Source organism: Callithrix jacchus, chromosome 2, assembly GCF_049354715.1.
Source record: "Callithrix jacchus isolate 240 chromosome 2, calJac240_pri, whole genome shotgun sequence".
NCBI lineage: Eukaryota > Metazoa > Chordata > Mammalia > Primates > Cebidae > Callithrix > Callithrix jacchus.
In genome coordinates this window covers 195,282,869-195,299,326 of record NC_133503.1, presented here as the reverse complement: position 1 = coordinate 195,299,326, position 16,458 = coordinate 195,282,869, and the positions used below count along the sequence as shown (strand labels likewise).

At 39.0% G+C, this 16,458-nt stretch overlaps 1 protein-coding gene across 2 annotated transcripts in view; it reads left to right on the top strand.

The window, feature by feature from the left end:
• The first annotated feature begins 33 nt into the window (after positions 1 to 33).
• The window catches only part of MARCHF6 (membrane associated ring-CH-type finger 6), an 82,084-nt gene continuing 65,659 nt past the window's right edge, over positions 34 to 16,458 (top strand). For both annotated transcript variants that reach the window (XM_002745119.6, XM_054252330.2), the window contains exon 1: positions 34 to 234. In XM_002745119.6, coding sequence (XP_002745165.1) covers positions 216 to 234 — 19 coding nt within the window. In that variant the 5' untranslated portion in view covers positions 34 to 215. The remainder of the gene's footprint in view (positions 235 to 16,458) is intronic.

Genomic DNA, 16,458 nt, shown 5'->3' with positions numbered 1-16,458 from the left:
CGCCCCTCGGCGCTCCCGCCCCTCCCCCTCCCTGTTGCTAGCTTTCTGTCAGCCTTTCTCCCTCTCCCTCTCCCCTCTCCTTCCTCTCGCTTACTCTCTCGCACCTGAGCGCACGCACCTGCCCGGGCCCGGCTCCCTCTTCCTCCTCCCCTCCCTCATTCCCCGCCGGGCCTCGGGAGCCTCTTGGCTGCGTCACCGCCGCCCCCCAAGACAAAATGGACACCGCCGAAGAAGGTAAGTCGGCGGCGCAGCCGCGCCCGAGCCCTTGCGTCGGCGCCCGGGTTCGTGCCCCGGCCGGGCCCTAGGCGCTCGAGGCGGGCAGAGGGATCGCCGCGGGGCGGGTGCCGGGGCCGTTTGCCCGCCCGCGGGGCCTATGGGCCGGGGAGCGGAAGGTGACCCCTCGCGTGCCCCTCGCCGTTTCCCGCCCGCGCCGCCGAGGGGGGCGGGGACCCTGCCGGGTCGGGGCCGGGGCCGGGGCTTGGGGGCTGCTCCGGGTCGGCGGCCCTCCCTCGCCCCCGCCGTCGCGCGCTGGCCCAGAGGACGGGGCCGTTGTCGCCACCGCTGGAGTCCGGGGGCGTTTTCCGCACCCTTCCCCCACTGGGTTCTGTCTTTCTTTCCGTCCTTCTGCTGTCGCCCGCCAGGCCCTACCCCCTCGCCACAGAACTTCTTTGTTGACTTTGAAACTTCGCGAAAAATACCCCGCCAGGTGACGGCCGAGTGGCGTGAGCTGACCGCTGGTGGAAAGCCCGGTCCTCGGCTGGCCGCCGCTGGACAGTCTGTTCACTGAACGGGCAGGGGAAGGCTCTTTTGTTTTGTTGTGATCCGTTTGGTTTTAAATCCTTGACACCTATGAGCAGGCTTCTGTTTGTTTCGTTTCGCGATTGCGTGTATTTTGGATACGGTTACTTTGAATAAACTGACCCTTGTAAAATGTATACATAAGATAGAACGTCCACACCTTACGTGTCTTGAAGCGCATTTTTTTTTATCCACTGACGGTAGTAGATTATTTTTAACCAGCTGTGCTTTTAGATGTTTTTAAATGACTGCTGAATTTATAGCGGAAATTAGTAAATTATTCTGGCATTTTTGGTGTTCCAGTTATCAGTGCAAATGCTTTTCTACTTTAGGTGTATTTATGGGGAGATAAGCGTCTTTCATCCTTACTGGTTGCTGTTTTGGTGATTTTCAGTGAAAATGAATTATCAAACGCAGTCATGGAGTGCAATGATGAGCGAAAAAAGTTTGACATTATCTATGTCATGAGTTGATTATTTTTAAAAAAGAAGTCTTACCTTTAATAAAAACCTCAACCATAATGACATGTGGCATTTGCTGTACATTTGCGTTTGATCTTTGTAAAAGGCCTGTGGAATAGGTAGGTATTATCTTTATAGATGCGGAAATTTAGGCTTATTTTAGTAGCTTGTTGAAGGGTCACACAGGTAGTAAGAGACGCATTTGAACCTAGGCATTCTGATTGCAAACAGTTTCCTTTTCATTATGCCACAGTGTGTTTATTATAGACACTGAGTGTAGCTAATCGCCACTAGAGACACCTTTGGAAAAAAATAGGCGAAACTGCTGAAGGTTGGGAATTACTATTTTCTTTTTGACAGGTGGTGCTTGCATGTAAATTTCCGTCTACGTAGGTTTCACATCCTTTTAGATTCAAGTTTTAATGAATAAATCTAGGAAGGCATGTATTTATTTATCACATGGCAGGTACGGACATATTATATTCAATTCTTACTCTTTTGGTCCGGGGATTGGTACTTGGATACTTTTATGGTGTGATAGTAATCAATGGTAATTCAGGAATTGCACTCGAAGTATGTATGGAATCAGGAAATAAATATTTTCATCATACTTCTAGTGCTTAAATATATTTTTTCTCTTGTAAAATTATCAGGATAAGGTATACATGACATTTATTGGACACTGTTTCCTATTAAAATAACTAACGTGCTGAAGACTCAACGTGTAGTAGATGCTTTACTAAATACTATATACATTTAATTCTCTCAACATCGTTAGGCGGCATCTTCATTTTACAGATGAGGAAACTTAAGGTTACGATGATTAAGAAACTTGTCCAAGGGAATACAGGTAGTAAATGGCAGAGACAAGATTCAAGCTCATGTCTGTCAGACTTTGTACTTAAATTAGATATTTACTTATAAGTGTATACTAAATATCCAATGTTGAAATTTATTTTTGTCACTTTATAGGATGAATCATTTATATGATTTGGTGGAAACTATTTTGCTTTATTTTGTTTTACGAAATGAGTAGTCATGAAAGACAAGTGAATTTTAGTGCTGTATTCTCATGCCTGCTTTTGCAGAATTCCAATTTGGAACTTTTTGCAATTAAATTTAAGTTGAAATAGCACTTAAAGGAAAAGGGAGGGTTATAGATGATTAAAAATGATAGAGTGAAAATGGCAAAAAGCTAATAAATATTCTATGTGTTAAACTAGTTATTATAGATTATTTCTTTAAAAAATACAACTTAGGTTTTTAAAATCTGATTAGAAGTTTTTTTGGTAGGAGATATTCAAAATATGGCCAAACATAAAACATTAAAAAAAATCAATATCACTTACTTTTGAAAACACCAATACGGTTCTCTGTTTTTGTTTTGTTTGTTTGTTTGTTTGTTTGTTTGTTTTTGAGATGGAATCTTGCTCTGTTGCCCAGGCTGGAGTGCAAGTGCCTCAATCTCTGCTCACTGAAACCTCAACTTCCTGGGTTCAAGTGATTCTCCTGTCTCAGCCTCCTGAGTAGCTGGTGGTACAGGTGTGCTCCACCTGCGCGCCACCTAGCCCTGCTAATTTTTGTATTTTTAGTAGAGATGGGGCTTTCACCATGTTGGCCAGACTGGTCTCACACTCCTGAACTCAGGTGACCACCCGCATTGGCCTCCCAAAATGTTGGGATTATGGGTGTGAGCCACCGCTCCTGGCCAGGAGCGTAAAACTCTGTTCTTTAAAAACATATTTTAATATTCTGAGTTAAGAGATTAAGAATATTACAAAAACACCAACCATGCATATAGTGTGTAAATCTTCCCTTCCTTTTAAAAGCAGCATCTTGCTTGCCTCCGATGGTACCATATATGATAATCTAATGCTCCGAATATTGTGCATATATAGTAATACTGAGTTCTGTCTTGGCCATTTCCTAATAGTAGCTAGATTTTAAAGATCTCTAAAGTGTCTTCAGTACTAAATTAATTTTTGTTAAATCAACAGGTTTTTAATCCATTCTCGTAATACAGGGATGGATGAATCATTCTTACTGTATATATGTTATTTGTATGAGTGCAAATGTGTTAATGTCAACTGCTATCCATCCTCATATTTTTCAGCTTCAGAGTTGGAGACCTTAGACATTTGCCTTCCTCGTTTTATGGGTTTAGGAGTCTGATTCTGCAATGCACTGAAATTTCTCAGTTTCAGAGAAAAATCTATCCTTTGCTCAAGGATATGCTTTCTTTTCTTTTCCTTTTTTTTTTTTAAAGGAAAAGCAGTACAGTGTTAAGATGTTGCAAGTGTTGATGTGACGTTCTCAAAAATAATAAACATTTTGCCATAAAAGGCTCACATTTCAGCTCAGGGATACAAAGCTGAGGTTTTTTTTTTTTTTTTTTTCCATTTTGCTAAGCAAGTGCTCTACCACTGAGCTACACACCCCCATTTTGCTAAATTACTAGTTATATTAGCAGAACGTAATACAAGTCTTGGTAATTTTTTTACAGGATATCAAAGAGTTGTCCTTTATGGTTTATGGAACCTATTCATTTGAAAGGTGTGACACTAAAGAGTTTTGTGGTTGATCATGTTCTATATGCACTATGGCAAAACGTGCGGTAACTTAGATTTGGAAGAAATGAGTTAAAAGGATAGAAAATTGTCAGAATCAGACTGCTAGTTAGTTACTGTCTTTCTAGAACCACATGGTCTTTCTTCTTTGTTTCCAGACATGCCTGCTGTATGTTTCTTACCGCACATCACCTTTCACTGCTTTGGCATGCTTGTGACCAGGCAAATGTGCATTTATTTGTTAAATGTTTATTGAACACTGTTATGGGCCAGGCATTATTTTATGTTATGCATTTGGGCCAGGCAGGGAACAAAATAGAGAAAATCCTTTTTTTCACAGAGCTTACATTGTAGTTATTAGCTTAAGACAAAATAAACATGTAATAAATTCTCTGGTGTAACTAGAAGGTTATAAACGCCATGCAGAACAGTGAATTGGGAGGGAATAAGAAGTGCCAGGATATGAGAGCAGAGGTTGCTGGTTTTTTTTTTTGGTTGTTGTTGTTGTTGTTTTTTGAGAGAGTCTTGCTCTGTCACCCAGGCTGGAGTGCAGTGGTGCAATCTCGGCCCACGAGGGGTTGCAGTTTTAAATATAGAAGTAAAGGAAGGCCTTACGGAAAAGGAGCAAAGGAGAAGGAGTTAGCCATGCAGATAGTCTGAGCAGAGATTTCCAGGCAGAGGGAATATAGCCTACGTGAAGTCTCTTAAGATGAGAGCATTCCTAGAGTGTTCAAGAAATAACCAGGAGAGCAGTGTAGCCGTAATGGAGTAAAAGACTTGGGAGAAGAGTTAAGTCTAATACGAGGTCAGAGAGATCATGGAGTCAATGGGAAGTGAGCATGTAGGACTTCATTGACTTTTACATTAGTCCGATAGGGAGCCATGGAAGGGTTTTGAGCTGAGGTGAGACATAAATTGTCTTGATATGCAGCCAGCCTTCTGTATCTGTGGTTTTCATATCCGTGGATTCATCCAATGTCAGATGGAAAATACTTGGAAAACAATAGATAGTTGCATTTGTAGTGAACATATAGACTTTTTAAAATCATTACTCCTATACAGTGGCTCACGCCTATAATCCCAGCACTTTGGGAGGCCAAGGCGGGTGGATCACAAGGTCAAGAGATCGAGACTATCCTGGTCAACGAGGTGAAACCCCGTCTCTACTAAAAATACAAAAATTAGCTGGGCATGGTGGTGCGCGCCTGTAGTCCCAGCTACTCGGGAGGCTGAGGCAGGAGAATTGCTTGAACCCAGAAGGCGGAGGTTGCGGTGAGCCGAGATTGTGCCATTGCACTCCAGTCTGGGTAACAACAGTGAAACTCCGTCTCAAAAAAAAAAAAAATCATTACTCCTATAACAATATAGCATGATGACTACATAACATTTATGTTGTAAGTATTATAAATAATCTAGAGATAATTTAAAGTACAGTTGACTCTTGAACAACATGGGTTTGAACTACATAGGTCCACTCACATGGATTTTTTTCTTCAATAAATATATTGGAAAAAATTTTGGAGATTTGCAATAATTTGAAAAAACTTGCAGATGAACTGTATAGTCTAGAAATAGTGAAAAAGTTGAAAAGTTATGTCATTAATGCATACAATATATGTAGAGGCTAGTGTATTTTACTCACCGTCATAAAATACATACAAATCTGTCATGAAATGTTACTATCAAAATGTATACACACAAACGTAATGGAGACTGTACATGGCACCATTCACAGTTGAGAGATGTAAACAAATTTAAAGATACAATATTAAATCATAACTGCATGAAATTAACTGAAATGCTTACTGTACTACTATAATAATTTTGTAGCCACTTTCCTTTGCTGTTTTTGTGAGTTGAAGTGTGGGGAGTATCCTGTCCACCTAAAACACCTTGTGAAGCTAATCACCTCTTCATGAGCAGTTCAACTCTCTGTAAATTGTGTATAGTAAAAGGTATCTCTCTGGATTCTCATGTATTTTTTATTGCGTTTAGTGCAGTACCTTAAACCTTGAATAACATGATTGGAACCATATGAGGTGCGACTAGTGATGCTGGAAGTTCTCCAGGAAACTGAGAAAAGGCATGACATGAGAAAAAGTCGAATTGCTTCATACATGCCATAGATTGAGGTTTGTTCCTTGGTTGCCGGCCCGTAGATTGAGGTTTGTTGCTTGGTTGCCGGCCATCCGAGAATGAGTTATCTTGTAAACAGATAGATATCAGTAAATATGGTACAGTGCTGTAAATGTATTTTCTCTTCCTTCTGATTTTCTTAATTTTTTTCTGTAGCTTTGTTGTAAGAATAAAGTATATAGAATACAGTACATAATACATGTTACAATATATATTGTAAGAATACAGCATATAATATAGTATACAATGCATATAGTACAGTTTTTGCATTAATGGCATAATTTTTTCTTTTTTCTTTGTTTGCTCTTTCTAGGCTACACAGATCATCTGCAAGTTTTTTTAAATTGTTGTGAATTTCCAAAAAATACTCCAATATATTGATTGAAAAAAAAAAATTCCACGTGTAAGTGGACCCATGCAGTTCAAACTGAGGTGTTCACAGATCTACCATACTTTAAATCCTCTCTAGAGAACTAATAATATCTAGTTTACTGTAAGACTGTTCATGTTGTATTATGTTTTGGTAAGGCCTCTGGTCACCAGTAGGCCGTTAGTAGAGTAGTTTTTGGGGAGTCAAAAGTTGTATGTGGACTCTTTTTTTTTTTGAGACGAAGTTTTGCTCTTTTTATCCAGGCTACAGTGCAGTGGCATGATCTCAGCTCATTGCAGTCTCTGCCTCCCGGGTTCAAGCGATTCTCCTGCCTCGGCTTCCTGAGTAGCTGAGATTACAGGCATGTACTACCATGCCTGGCTAATTTTGTATTTTAAGTAGAGACAGGATTTCACCATGTTGGCCATGGTTGTTCTTTAACTCCTGACCTTAGGCGATCCATCTGCCTCAGCCTCCCAAAGTGCTGGGATTACAGGTGTGAGTCACCACGCCCGGGCTGTATGTGGATATTTGATTGCATGGGAGGTCGATGTCCCTAACCCTTGTTCAAGGGTCACCTGTATATGGAAGGATGTGCATAGATTACTTGATGTTCTTTTACATAAGAGACTTGAGCATCTGTGGATTTTGGTATCTGTGGAGTTCCTGATAGACATGAATTCTTGAAGACTTAGAATGACTGAAGCATTCCTTGTACACTTACTTCTTAGAACAACTTCATTATACTATCCTTTGTACTTTCTTGTCTCTCCTCTTCTGTCACCTTAGTGTATAATTTACACAGGTTAATAAAGTATAATTTACACACAAATTTACCTTTTTTAGGGTGCAGTTCTGTTACAACACTTTTGAAATAGAATATTTGGAGATTCATGTCTTATTTGATTACTTGCCCATTTGCGAAATATTGCGTACATATCTACTCTGTATTTAGGACCTGTGCCAGTGATGTTTTCTGCATATTTCTTCTTCCATTCCAAGTCGTTGAAAGTGCCAAGAGGCATTTCTATTGAATGGAGCAGTCTGAAGATCACTGATGGAGAATAGTACTTTTCAAAGCTTTGTCCCAGGACCCCTTTACACTCTTAAAATTGAGGACCCAAAATACTTTTGTTTATGTGGGTTTTATATATATAAAATTAAAGATATTTACCATATTAGAAATGAAAAATGAACAAAAATTATTTAGAATATTAAAAAATAATAAACTCAATATATGTTAATAACTTTTTCTGGATTATGATAAGACAGCTGAATTCTCATCTCTACCTTTGCAGTCACTTTGTTATGTTTTGGTTAGTGTATATAAAACTTTGGCTTTGCACAGATACATACCTTGAAAAGGGATGAATATTTTCATGTTTGCGTGTTCTTTGATATTATGTCAAAACTTAAGTAGTGGTTTCTTAACGTCGTATCTGAAAACATGTCAGTCACCTTAAAAAATTAAATCAACTGTTAAATTAGTTCATTGGTTTGACAGTGTGGGATAGAGAGTCCAGAAATAGATCCATGCATACATGGACAGTTGATTCTGGATAGAAGTGCAAAAGTAATTCCATGAAATATAAAGGATAAGTATAGTTTTTCAACAAATGATACTGAATAGTTGAATAGCTGTAGGCAAAAAAAAAAAGGATGTTAGATCTCAATGAAAAAACTATGAAATTTCTAGGAGAGAATATAGGAGAAATTCTTTGTAATCTTGTGTTAGACCAAGATTTCTTAGGTTTGACTCCAAAAGCATGTTCATAAAAGAACTGGATAAATTGGATGGCATCAAAATTCAGAATTTCTTTCAAAATTAGACACTGTTAACAGAAGGAAGACAGAAAACGTATCTTATGAGGAACTTGGAGTATATTTTAAAAACTCTCAGTAGTAAGAAAACAAATAACTCAGTTTTTAAAATGGCCTAAATATTTGCATAGACACTTCACTAAAAATGTATGTACATGGCTATTAAGCACATGAAAAGATGCTAGGCATTGTTAATCAAAACTGTAATGAGATACCACTTCTTACCCACCAGGATGGCCATAATAAAAAGGAACAGATAAGTGTTGGTGAGCATTGTAGAAAAATTGGAACCTGCCTTTGTTACCGGTAGGAATGTAAGATAGTGTGACTGACGTTGGTAATTCCTCAAAAAGATAAACTGAGTAAATATATGACGCAGAAATTTCATTTCTAGGTATATACTCAAGAGAATTCAAAATATATATTCACAGAAAAACCTGTACATGAGTGTTCATAGCAGTATTATTTATAATAGCCAAATCAACTGATGAGTGGATAAATGCTATCTTTCCGTAAAATGGATTATTACCCAGCAATACAAAGGAATGAAATACTGATGAATGGTACAACTTGGATGAATCTCATCAACATTAGGATAAGTGAAAGAGCCAGTTGGAAAAGAACATATTTTCTATGATCCAATTTGTGTGAAATGTCCAAAATAGGCAAATCTGTAGAAAGAGAGATTAGTGGTTGTCTGGAACTGGAAAGAGCCGATAGAATGGGAAGTGTCCATTAAAAGTTACAAGCTTTCTTTTTTGGATGATGACGGTGCTCTAAAAGATTATGGTGATGGTTGCATAACTGTAAATATACTCGAAACTTTAAATTCGTGAACTTTATGACATGTAAGTTATATCTCAGTAAAATCGTTAAGGAAGCTACAGTGAAATATCATTACATACCTACCTATTAGGATGGCTAAAATGATAATATAATGACTGACCATACCAAGTGTTGTTAAGGATGTAGAGCAGTTGAAATTTTCATATGCTGCTAGTGGGAATGTAAAGTGGTAAACCACTTCTGGGGAGCAGAAAACCTCCTTCCAGGGTACAGGTGAGCCAAGGTTGATGGGCAGGTATGCAGAGGGAGTTGGGATATCACTGTGTATACCTGTGCAAGTCCTGGAGTGTGCTGGACCCTCATCACTAGGGCCATATGAAGGCCATAAAACAAAACTACTGACAGTGTGACAGGAGCTAGAAACACCCCTTTCTTCTTAGATATCCCTCCACCTTAGATATCCCTCCAGCACTCTACACTGACAAAGTTTAACTGCCCCCGCCCCAAAAAAAAAAAGCTTAGCGTCCCTATCACTAAACAGGGACTGAAAGGGAGGAGAATTTCGAGTTGAGAAGGGGATACATGGATAACTAGCTCATTACTGATGAAATTGTTGGAATCATTGCCTGTGCTGCTGAGCTTGATGTTGCCCACTGCTGCTGGCAGAATCACCACCATGACTTCTATATCTGTTGGCAGGAATCTGCGGTGCCTGCCATTAGCTGCAATTGCTGGTTTTTAGAACCAGAGGTAGAAAATGGTTTCGCTGTTTCCCTGTTGCTTTTTTTTGAGATGGAGTTTCACTCTTGTCACTCACCCTGGAATGCAATGGTGCTATCTTGGCTCATTGCAACCTCTGCCTCCCGGGTTCAAGCAATTCTCCTGTCTCAGCCTTCCGAGTGGCTGGGATTACAGGTGTGTGCCACCAAGCCTGGCTAATTTTGTATTTTTAGAAGAGATGGGGTTTCACCATATTGGCCAGTCTGGTCTCGAACTCCTGACCTCAGGTGATTCACCTGACCTCCCAAAGTGCTGAGATTACAGGTGTGAGCCACTGTGCCCAGCCTCCCTGCTGCTTCTGATCTCATCGAAGTGCTTCTCATTGGCAAGACTAACTCAAGCCTAGTTAGCAAGGAGGCCAGAAAGTATAGTTTTCAGGTTTCCAGGACCAACAGTACAGGTGAATTATTTATTTATTTTTTTAATTTTTAAAAATTTATTTATCATACTTTCAGTTCTGGGGTACACGTGCAGAACATGCAGGTTTGTTACATAGGTATACATGTGCCATGATGGTTTGCTGTATCCATCACCCCATCATCTGCATTAGGTATTTCTCCTGATGCTGTCCTTCCCCAATTTCCTGACCCCCTGCTATCCCTGCCTTAGCCCCCCACCCCCTGACAGGCCTCACTGTGAGATGTTCCCCTCCTTGTCTCCATGTGTTTGCATTGTTCAACATCTGCTTATGAGTGAAAACATGGTGTTTGGTTTTCTGTTCTTGTGTCAGTTTGCTGAGAATGATGGTTTCCAGATTCATCCATGTCCCTGCGGACATGAACTCATCCTTTTTTATGGCTGCATAGTATTCCATGGTGTATATATGCCACACTTTCTTTATCCAGTCTATCATTGATGGACATTTGGGTTGGTTCCAAGTCTTTGCTATTGTGAACAGTGCCGCAATAAACATACTTGTGCGTGTGTCTTTATAATATAATTATTCTCAATCCTTTGGGTTTACTAGCTATTTCTCCTAATGCTTTCCCTCCGCAGTCCCACCTTAATAATCCCAGTAATGAGATTGCTGGGTCAAATGGTATTTATATTTCTAAATCCTTGAGGAATTGCCACACTGTCTTCCACAATGGTTGAACTAATTTGCACTCCCACCAACAGTGTAAAAGCCTTCCTATTTCTCCATGTCCTCTCCAGCATCTGTTGTCTCATGATTTTTTAATGACCACCATTCTAACTTGCATGAGATGGCATCTCAGTGTGGTTTTGTTTGCATTTCTGTAATGACCAGTGATGATGAGCTTGTTTTCATATGTTTGTTGGCTACATAGATGTCTTCTTTTGAAAAGTATCTGTTCATATCCTTTGCCCACTTTTTGATGTTTTAATTTTTTTTTTGCAAATTTAATTAAGTTCTTTGTAGATTCTAGATATTAGCCCTTTGTCAGATGGGTAGATTGCAAAAATTTTTTCCCATTCTGTTGGTTGCTGGTTCACTCTAATGATTGTTTTTTTTGCTGTGCAAAAGCTCTGGAGTTTAATTAATCCCATTTGTCTATTTTGGCTTTTGTTGTCATTGCTTTTGGTGTTTTAGTCATGAAGTCCTTACCCATACCTATGTCCTGAATGGTATTGCCTAGGTTTTCTTCTCGGTTTTTATGGTGCTAGGTCTTATGTTTAAATCTTTAATCCATCTGGAGTTAATTTTTATATAAGGTGTAGTAAGGTATAAGGTGTAAGGAAGGAATCCAGTTTCAGCTTTCTGCATATGGCTAGCCAGTTTTCCCAACACCATTTATCATACAGGGAGTCCTTTCCCCATTGCTTGTTTTTGTCAGGTTTGTCAAATATCAGATGGTTGTAGATGTGTGACATTATTTCTGAGACCTCTGTTCTGTTCCGTTGGTCTGTATTTCTGCTTTGGTACTGGTACCATGCCATTTTGATTACTATAGCCTTATAGTGCAGTTTGAAGTCAGCACGATCAGGTGAATTTTTAATATAGTAACGATAGTAATCTGGTGAGCTAAAATAAACTTTGGGGTACATAGAGAATTGGAATTTTTAAACTGTGTTTGCAAGACCTCATTCCCAAACCCACATATTTTGTTTATAGGTTTACTTTTACCATCAAAAAGGAAATAGTTTTTGTAAAATTTGAGCAGTTAAACATTTTTTTTCTGCCTATAATTGTAAAAGTAGCAATGAAACACTAGATATTTGGCGACGAGGAAGGAAGAAAAATTGCCCATGTTCTCATCCAACCAATTATAGTGGCTGTCATATGTTGCATTTTCTCCTTTAGGCTATGGTCTTTTTACCTAGTTGGAAGTAAAGGAGTGTGGTCATTTTAAAATGTTTTATCTTTTTCCATATTACCAAATAGTTACATATCTTTTGTTTGTTTGTTTGTTTGTTTTTTGAGATTGAGTTTTGCTCTGCTGTCCAGGCTAGAATGCAGTGGTGCACTCTCAGCTCACTGCAACCTATGCCTCCTGGGTTCAAATGATTCTTGTGCCTCAGCCTCCTGAGTAGCTGGGATTATAGGTGCGTGCCACCACGCCCGGCTAATTTTTGTATTTTAGTAGAGATGGGGTTTTGCCATGTTGGCCAGGCTGGTTTCAAATTCCTGGACTCAAGTGACCCATTTAGTCTGTAAATTTAAGACTTTTACAAAGTAAAGTCTGCTACTAGTAATAATCCTTTGTATATTAAATTATCACCTATTTATCACGAGAAGAGAAGTGGAGAGATTTTGAAGTCTTACATCAAAGAACTTTCAAGATAGTTAATAGCTTAAGAGTTATAGCATGTACCCCAAAACTTAGAGTTTTATTTTTCCCTCATACCTAGGTACTTAGGATAAATTGTTGAACTGTAGTGTTGGCTAGAAAAACTCATAGAATGGGCTGACTTCCACAGTGGGTTCCAGTTTGATAACTTCCTCTTGTTGTTTTCTTTCTTTCTCATCTCCTGGGCTATCTCCGTAAGAATTTGAAAGATTACTAAGGATTTGAAGTTTTTTATTAAAAAAGAAAAACAACCCACTGTTATTTATTGAACCAAGCTCTATACTGGAATCTTTAAAAGGTATGCTTATGTAAAGATACTTAGATATCCAAATACTGCAACAAAAATTGCCACAGTATTAAATAGAAGAAATTTCCCTTTGAAAACCAGGAAGAGCTTTGCCATATTGTTTATAAGTAGGTTTGCATTCATAACAAGCAAGTTGCATTGACTTTACTTTAGCCTAAGCAAGATTTGTAATTACTGCATGTGAGTCTGATGGGAGCCTCAATCTGCCACAGAACCTACTTCATGATTTAATTTTTTGTAAAGGACTTCAAGCTGAGCCTTTTGTAGACTTCACTTTTTTTTGTAGCCTTAGCCTTGTTACTCTGTTGAGGTTTTGGGTGGTGGGATTGAAATTAGTATGCAAAACAAGCTATTTTTTTTTTTTATTTTGTATGTTTGTAATAGTCGTACTTGCTTCATGTTTTTGCAAAGCTGTGAAGATTCCGTATAAGATAGGATCAGCTAAGTTATGTCGTAGTCACAACTACCCTAAACCTCAGGCTTAAACCATCAAAAGGTTAATCACTTCTTGGCCAGGTACACTGGCTCGTGCCTGTAATTCTTGCAGTTTGGGAGGCCAATGAATGAGGATTGCTTGAGCCCTTCAAGACCAGCCTGGGCAATATAGTGATAGTGAGACCCAGTCTCTACGAAAAATAAAAATTTAGCTGGGCGTGGTGGTGTGCATGTATAGTCCCAGCTTGTAGGCTGAGGCAGGAGGATCACTTGAACCCAGGAGTTTTTTGTTTGTTTTTGAAATGGAGTCTTGCTCTGTTGCCCAGGCTTGAGTGCAGTGGCACCATCTTGGCTTGCTGTAACCTCCACCTCCCAGGTGCAAGTGATTTTCCTGCCACAGCCTTTTAATTAATTAATTAATTTTTGGGGGGAGACAGGGTCTTGCTTATGCAGTTTGGAGTGCAGTGGTGCCATCATAGCTCACTACAACCTCAAGCTCCTGGGCCCCAAGCAATCTTCTGCCTTACTCTCCTGACTAGGACTACAAGCAAGTGCCATGATACCCTGCTAGATTTTAAATTTTTGTAGATATGGGAGCCTCCCTGTGTTGTCCTGGCTGGTCTCAAACTCTTGGGCTGAAATGATCCTCTTTCTTCAGCCTCCGAAAGTATTGGGGTTACAAGTGTGAGCTGCCATGCCTGGCCTTACTGTGATTTTTTTTTTTTGAGACTGAGTTTCACTCTTGTTACCCAGGCTGGAGTGCAATGGTGCGATCTCCGCTCACCGCAACCTCTGCCTTCTGGGTTCAGGCAATTCTGCCTCAGCCTCCTGAGTAGCTGGGATTACAGGCACGGACCACCATGCCCAGTTAATTTTTTGTATCTTTAGTAGAGACGGATTTTCACCATGTTGACCAGGATGGTCTCGATCTCTTGACCTCGTGATCCACTTGCCTTGGCCTCCCAAAGTGCTGGGATTACAGGCGTGAGCCGCTGCGCCCGGCCCCTTACTGTGATTTTTATTAAAAACTTTTGTTGTAAAGTATATGTAATAAAATTTACTATTTTAACTATGTTTAAGAATATATTTCAGTGGCATTAAGTATACCTTGTGCAGCTGTCACGATCTTGTGATTTAAATTTGCATTTCCTGAATGACTTGAACATTAAAAAGTTTTTATTCCTCTTTTGGTGAGTGTGTTTACATTTTTTGCTAATTTTTTTAAACCATTTTCTCTCTCTCTGTTTTTTTTTTTTTAACCTAGCCCAGCACAAAGCTGATTTGTTTTTTGGTTTTCTTATTGTTGAGACCTTAATTAGTAAGCTGGACAAAGAACTTGAACAGATAATTCATAAAGAAAGAGAACTTGGTAAACTGTGGAAATGTTCAGGTTGGCAGTAATAAAACTACTTTTTAACTAGCTGCTGTACTACCTGGTTATTTTTTATCTTTATATTTCAGTAATAGATGTTTTACAAGACGGAGCAGTCTACTGTGCAAATGGAAGAATATGATAAAGTTGGAGGAGCAGATAAATAGAATATTGACATTATGAAAAAATAAAACATTCAAGATAACCTCATTGCTTGATGAAGGTAGTTGGGGGGAAGAAGTATGATAAGGTCAAAAGGAGAGTACTCATGCAGTTGGGAGCTAGTTTTTAATCCTCATTTGCCGCTTGCTTCATAATTACTTGGTTCTCAGTAACTAAAATAGAATTAGCTATTCTGAGATTTTCAGTAAGTGTTCTGAAAGAGTGACAATTCAGTAATATCCTAGATCTCTTGCATACTGCCTTCTCCTTAATCTTGTATGGCCTTAGATACGTTATATTACCCTGCCCCTTTCAACCTCAGTTTCCTGAACTGTGAGATTGGTATTGTGAGGATTAAATGATGGAATACATTCAGAGTGCTTAGAACTGTGTGTAGAAATGGTGTGGGTGTATTAGTCTGTTTTCATGCTGCTGATAAAGACATACCCAAGACTGGGCAGTTTACAAAAGAAAGAGATTTATAATGGACTTAACAGTTCCATATAGCTGGGGAAGCCTCACAATCCTGGTGGAAGGCAGGGAGGAGCAAGTCACTTCTTACATGGATGGCAGCAGGCAAAAAGAGAGAGCTTGTGCAGGGGAACTTCTCTTTTTAAAACTATCAGATCTCATGAGAGTTATTCACTATCATGAGAAAAGCACTAAAGACTTGGTCCCATGATTCAGTTACTTCCCACTGGGTGCCTTCCACAACATGTGTTTGGGTGGGGACACAGCCAAACCATATCAGTAGGTAATTAAATAAAGGGTAGTTCTTAACTAGTGTCAAAGTAATAAATGAATGTTGGGCTTTTTTATACTTCTTTTTTCTTTGAGGCAGTGGCTAGTCTTTTAAAATGCCTTCATTAAAGTTTCTAGAACATAATGCCAAATAGAAATTAGAAGACATGCAGGCTGGCATCTGTAATCCCAGCTACTTAGGAGGTTGAGACAGGATGATTGCTTAAGGCGAGGAGTTTGAGACCAGCTTGGGCAACATAGTGAGACTCCATCTCTTAAAAAAGCCCAGTGTGGTGGTGTGCTCCCATAATGCCCACTCCCCACAAAGATTTTAAAATGGTAATTTTTATTGTTGCCAATGTATGTAGGCAAAAAAAAAAGAGACATATGGACATGCAAGATGAAATGCCAGTTAACTTAAAATTAATTTTGAGAGCACAAAAACACTGTTTTGGATTTTGATGTTTTCTGCTGGATAATGGAGCAGAAATTTTTCTTTTTCTTCCTTTTTCTCCTAAGATCCAATTGAGGGGGAGAAAACCCACAGCATCTTAAAGATCTTTATTCTTTCATCATGTCTGTGCACTATTGTTAGTGGCTATAATGCTTTATGAAATGTGTTTTATAAAATATATTTTGACTTAAAAGTGTATAGCAGTAGTGATCATTAATTCATTCATTAGAATTTTTTATACTTCATTATACAATAGACTACATGTGAAAATAGGTACAGGAGAGATTTTAAAGAGTTATTAATACTGTTTGGAAATAATGATATGTTAGAATTCCCTTTAGGATTATTTTTTCCCCACTTGAGACCTAGCCTGTCATTGTTTTCATGTAATCAAGACCACTTAAAGTAACAAATGGATTAATGCACTTGTTCTTCCTCTTGAGGAACTCCTTAAAGAACAATTTTGAAAGTATTTATTAATTTGCTTTAAAATAACAACAGTCATTATGTATTAATAT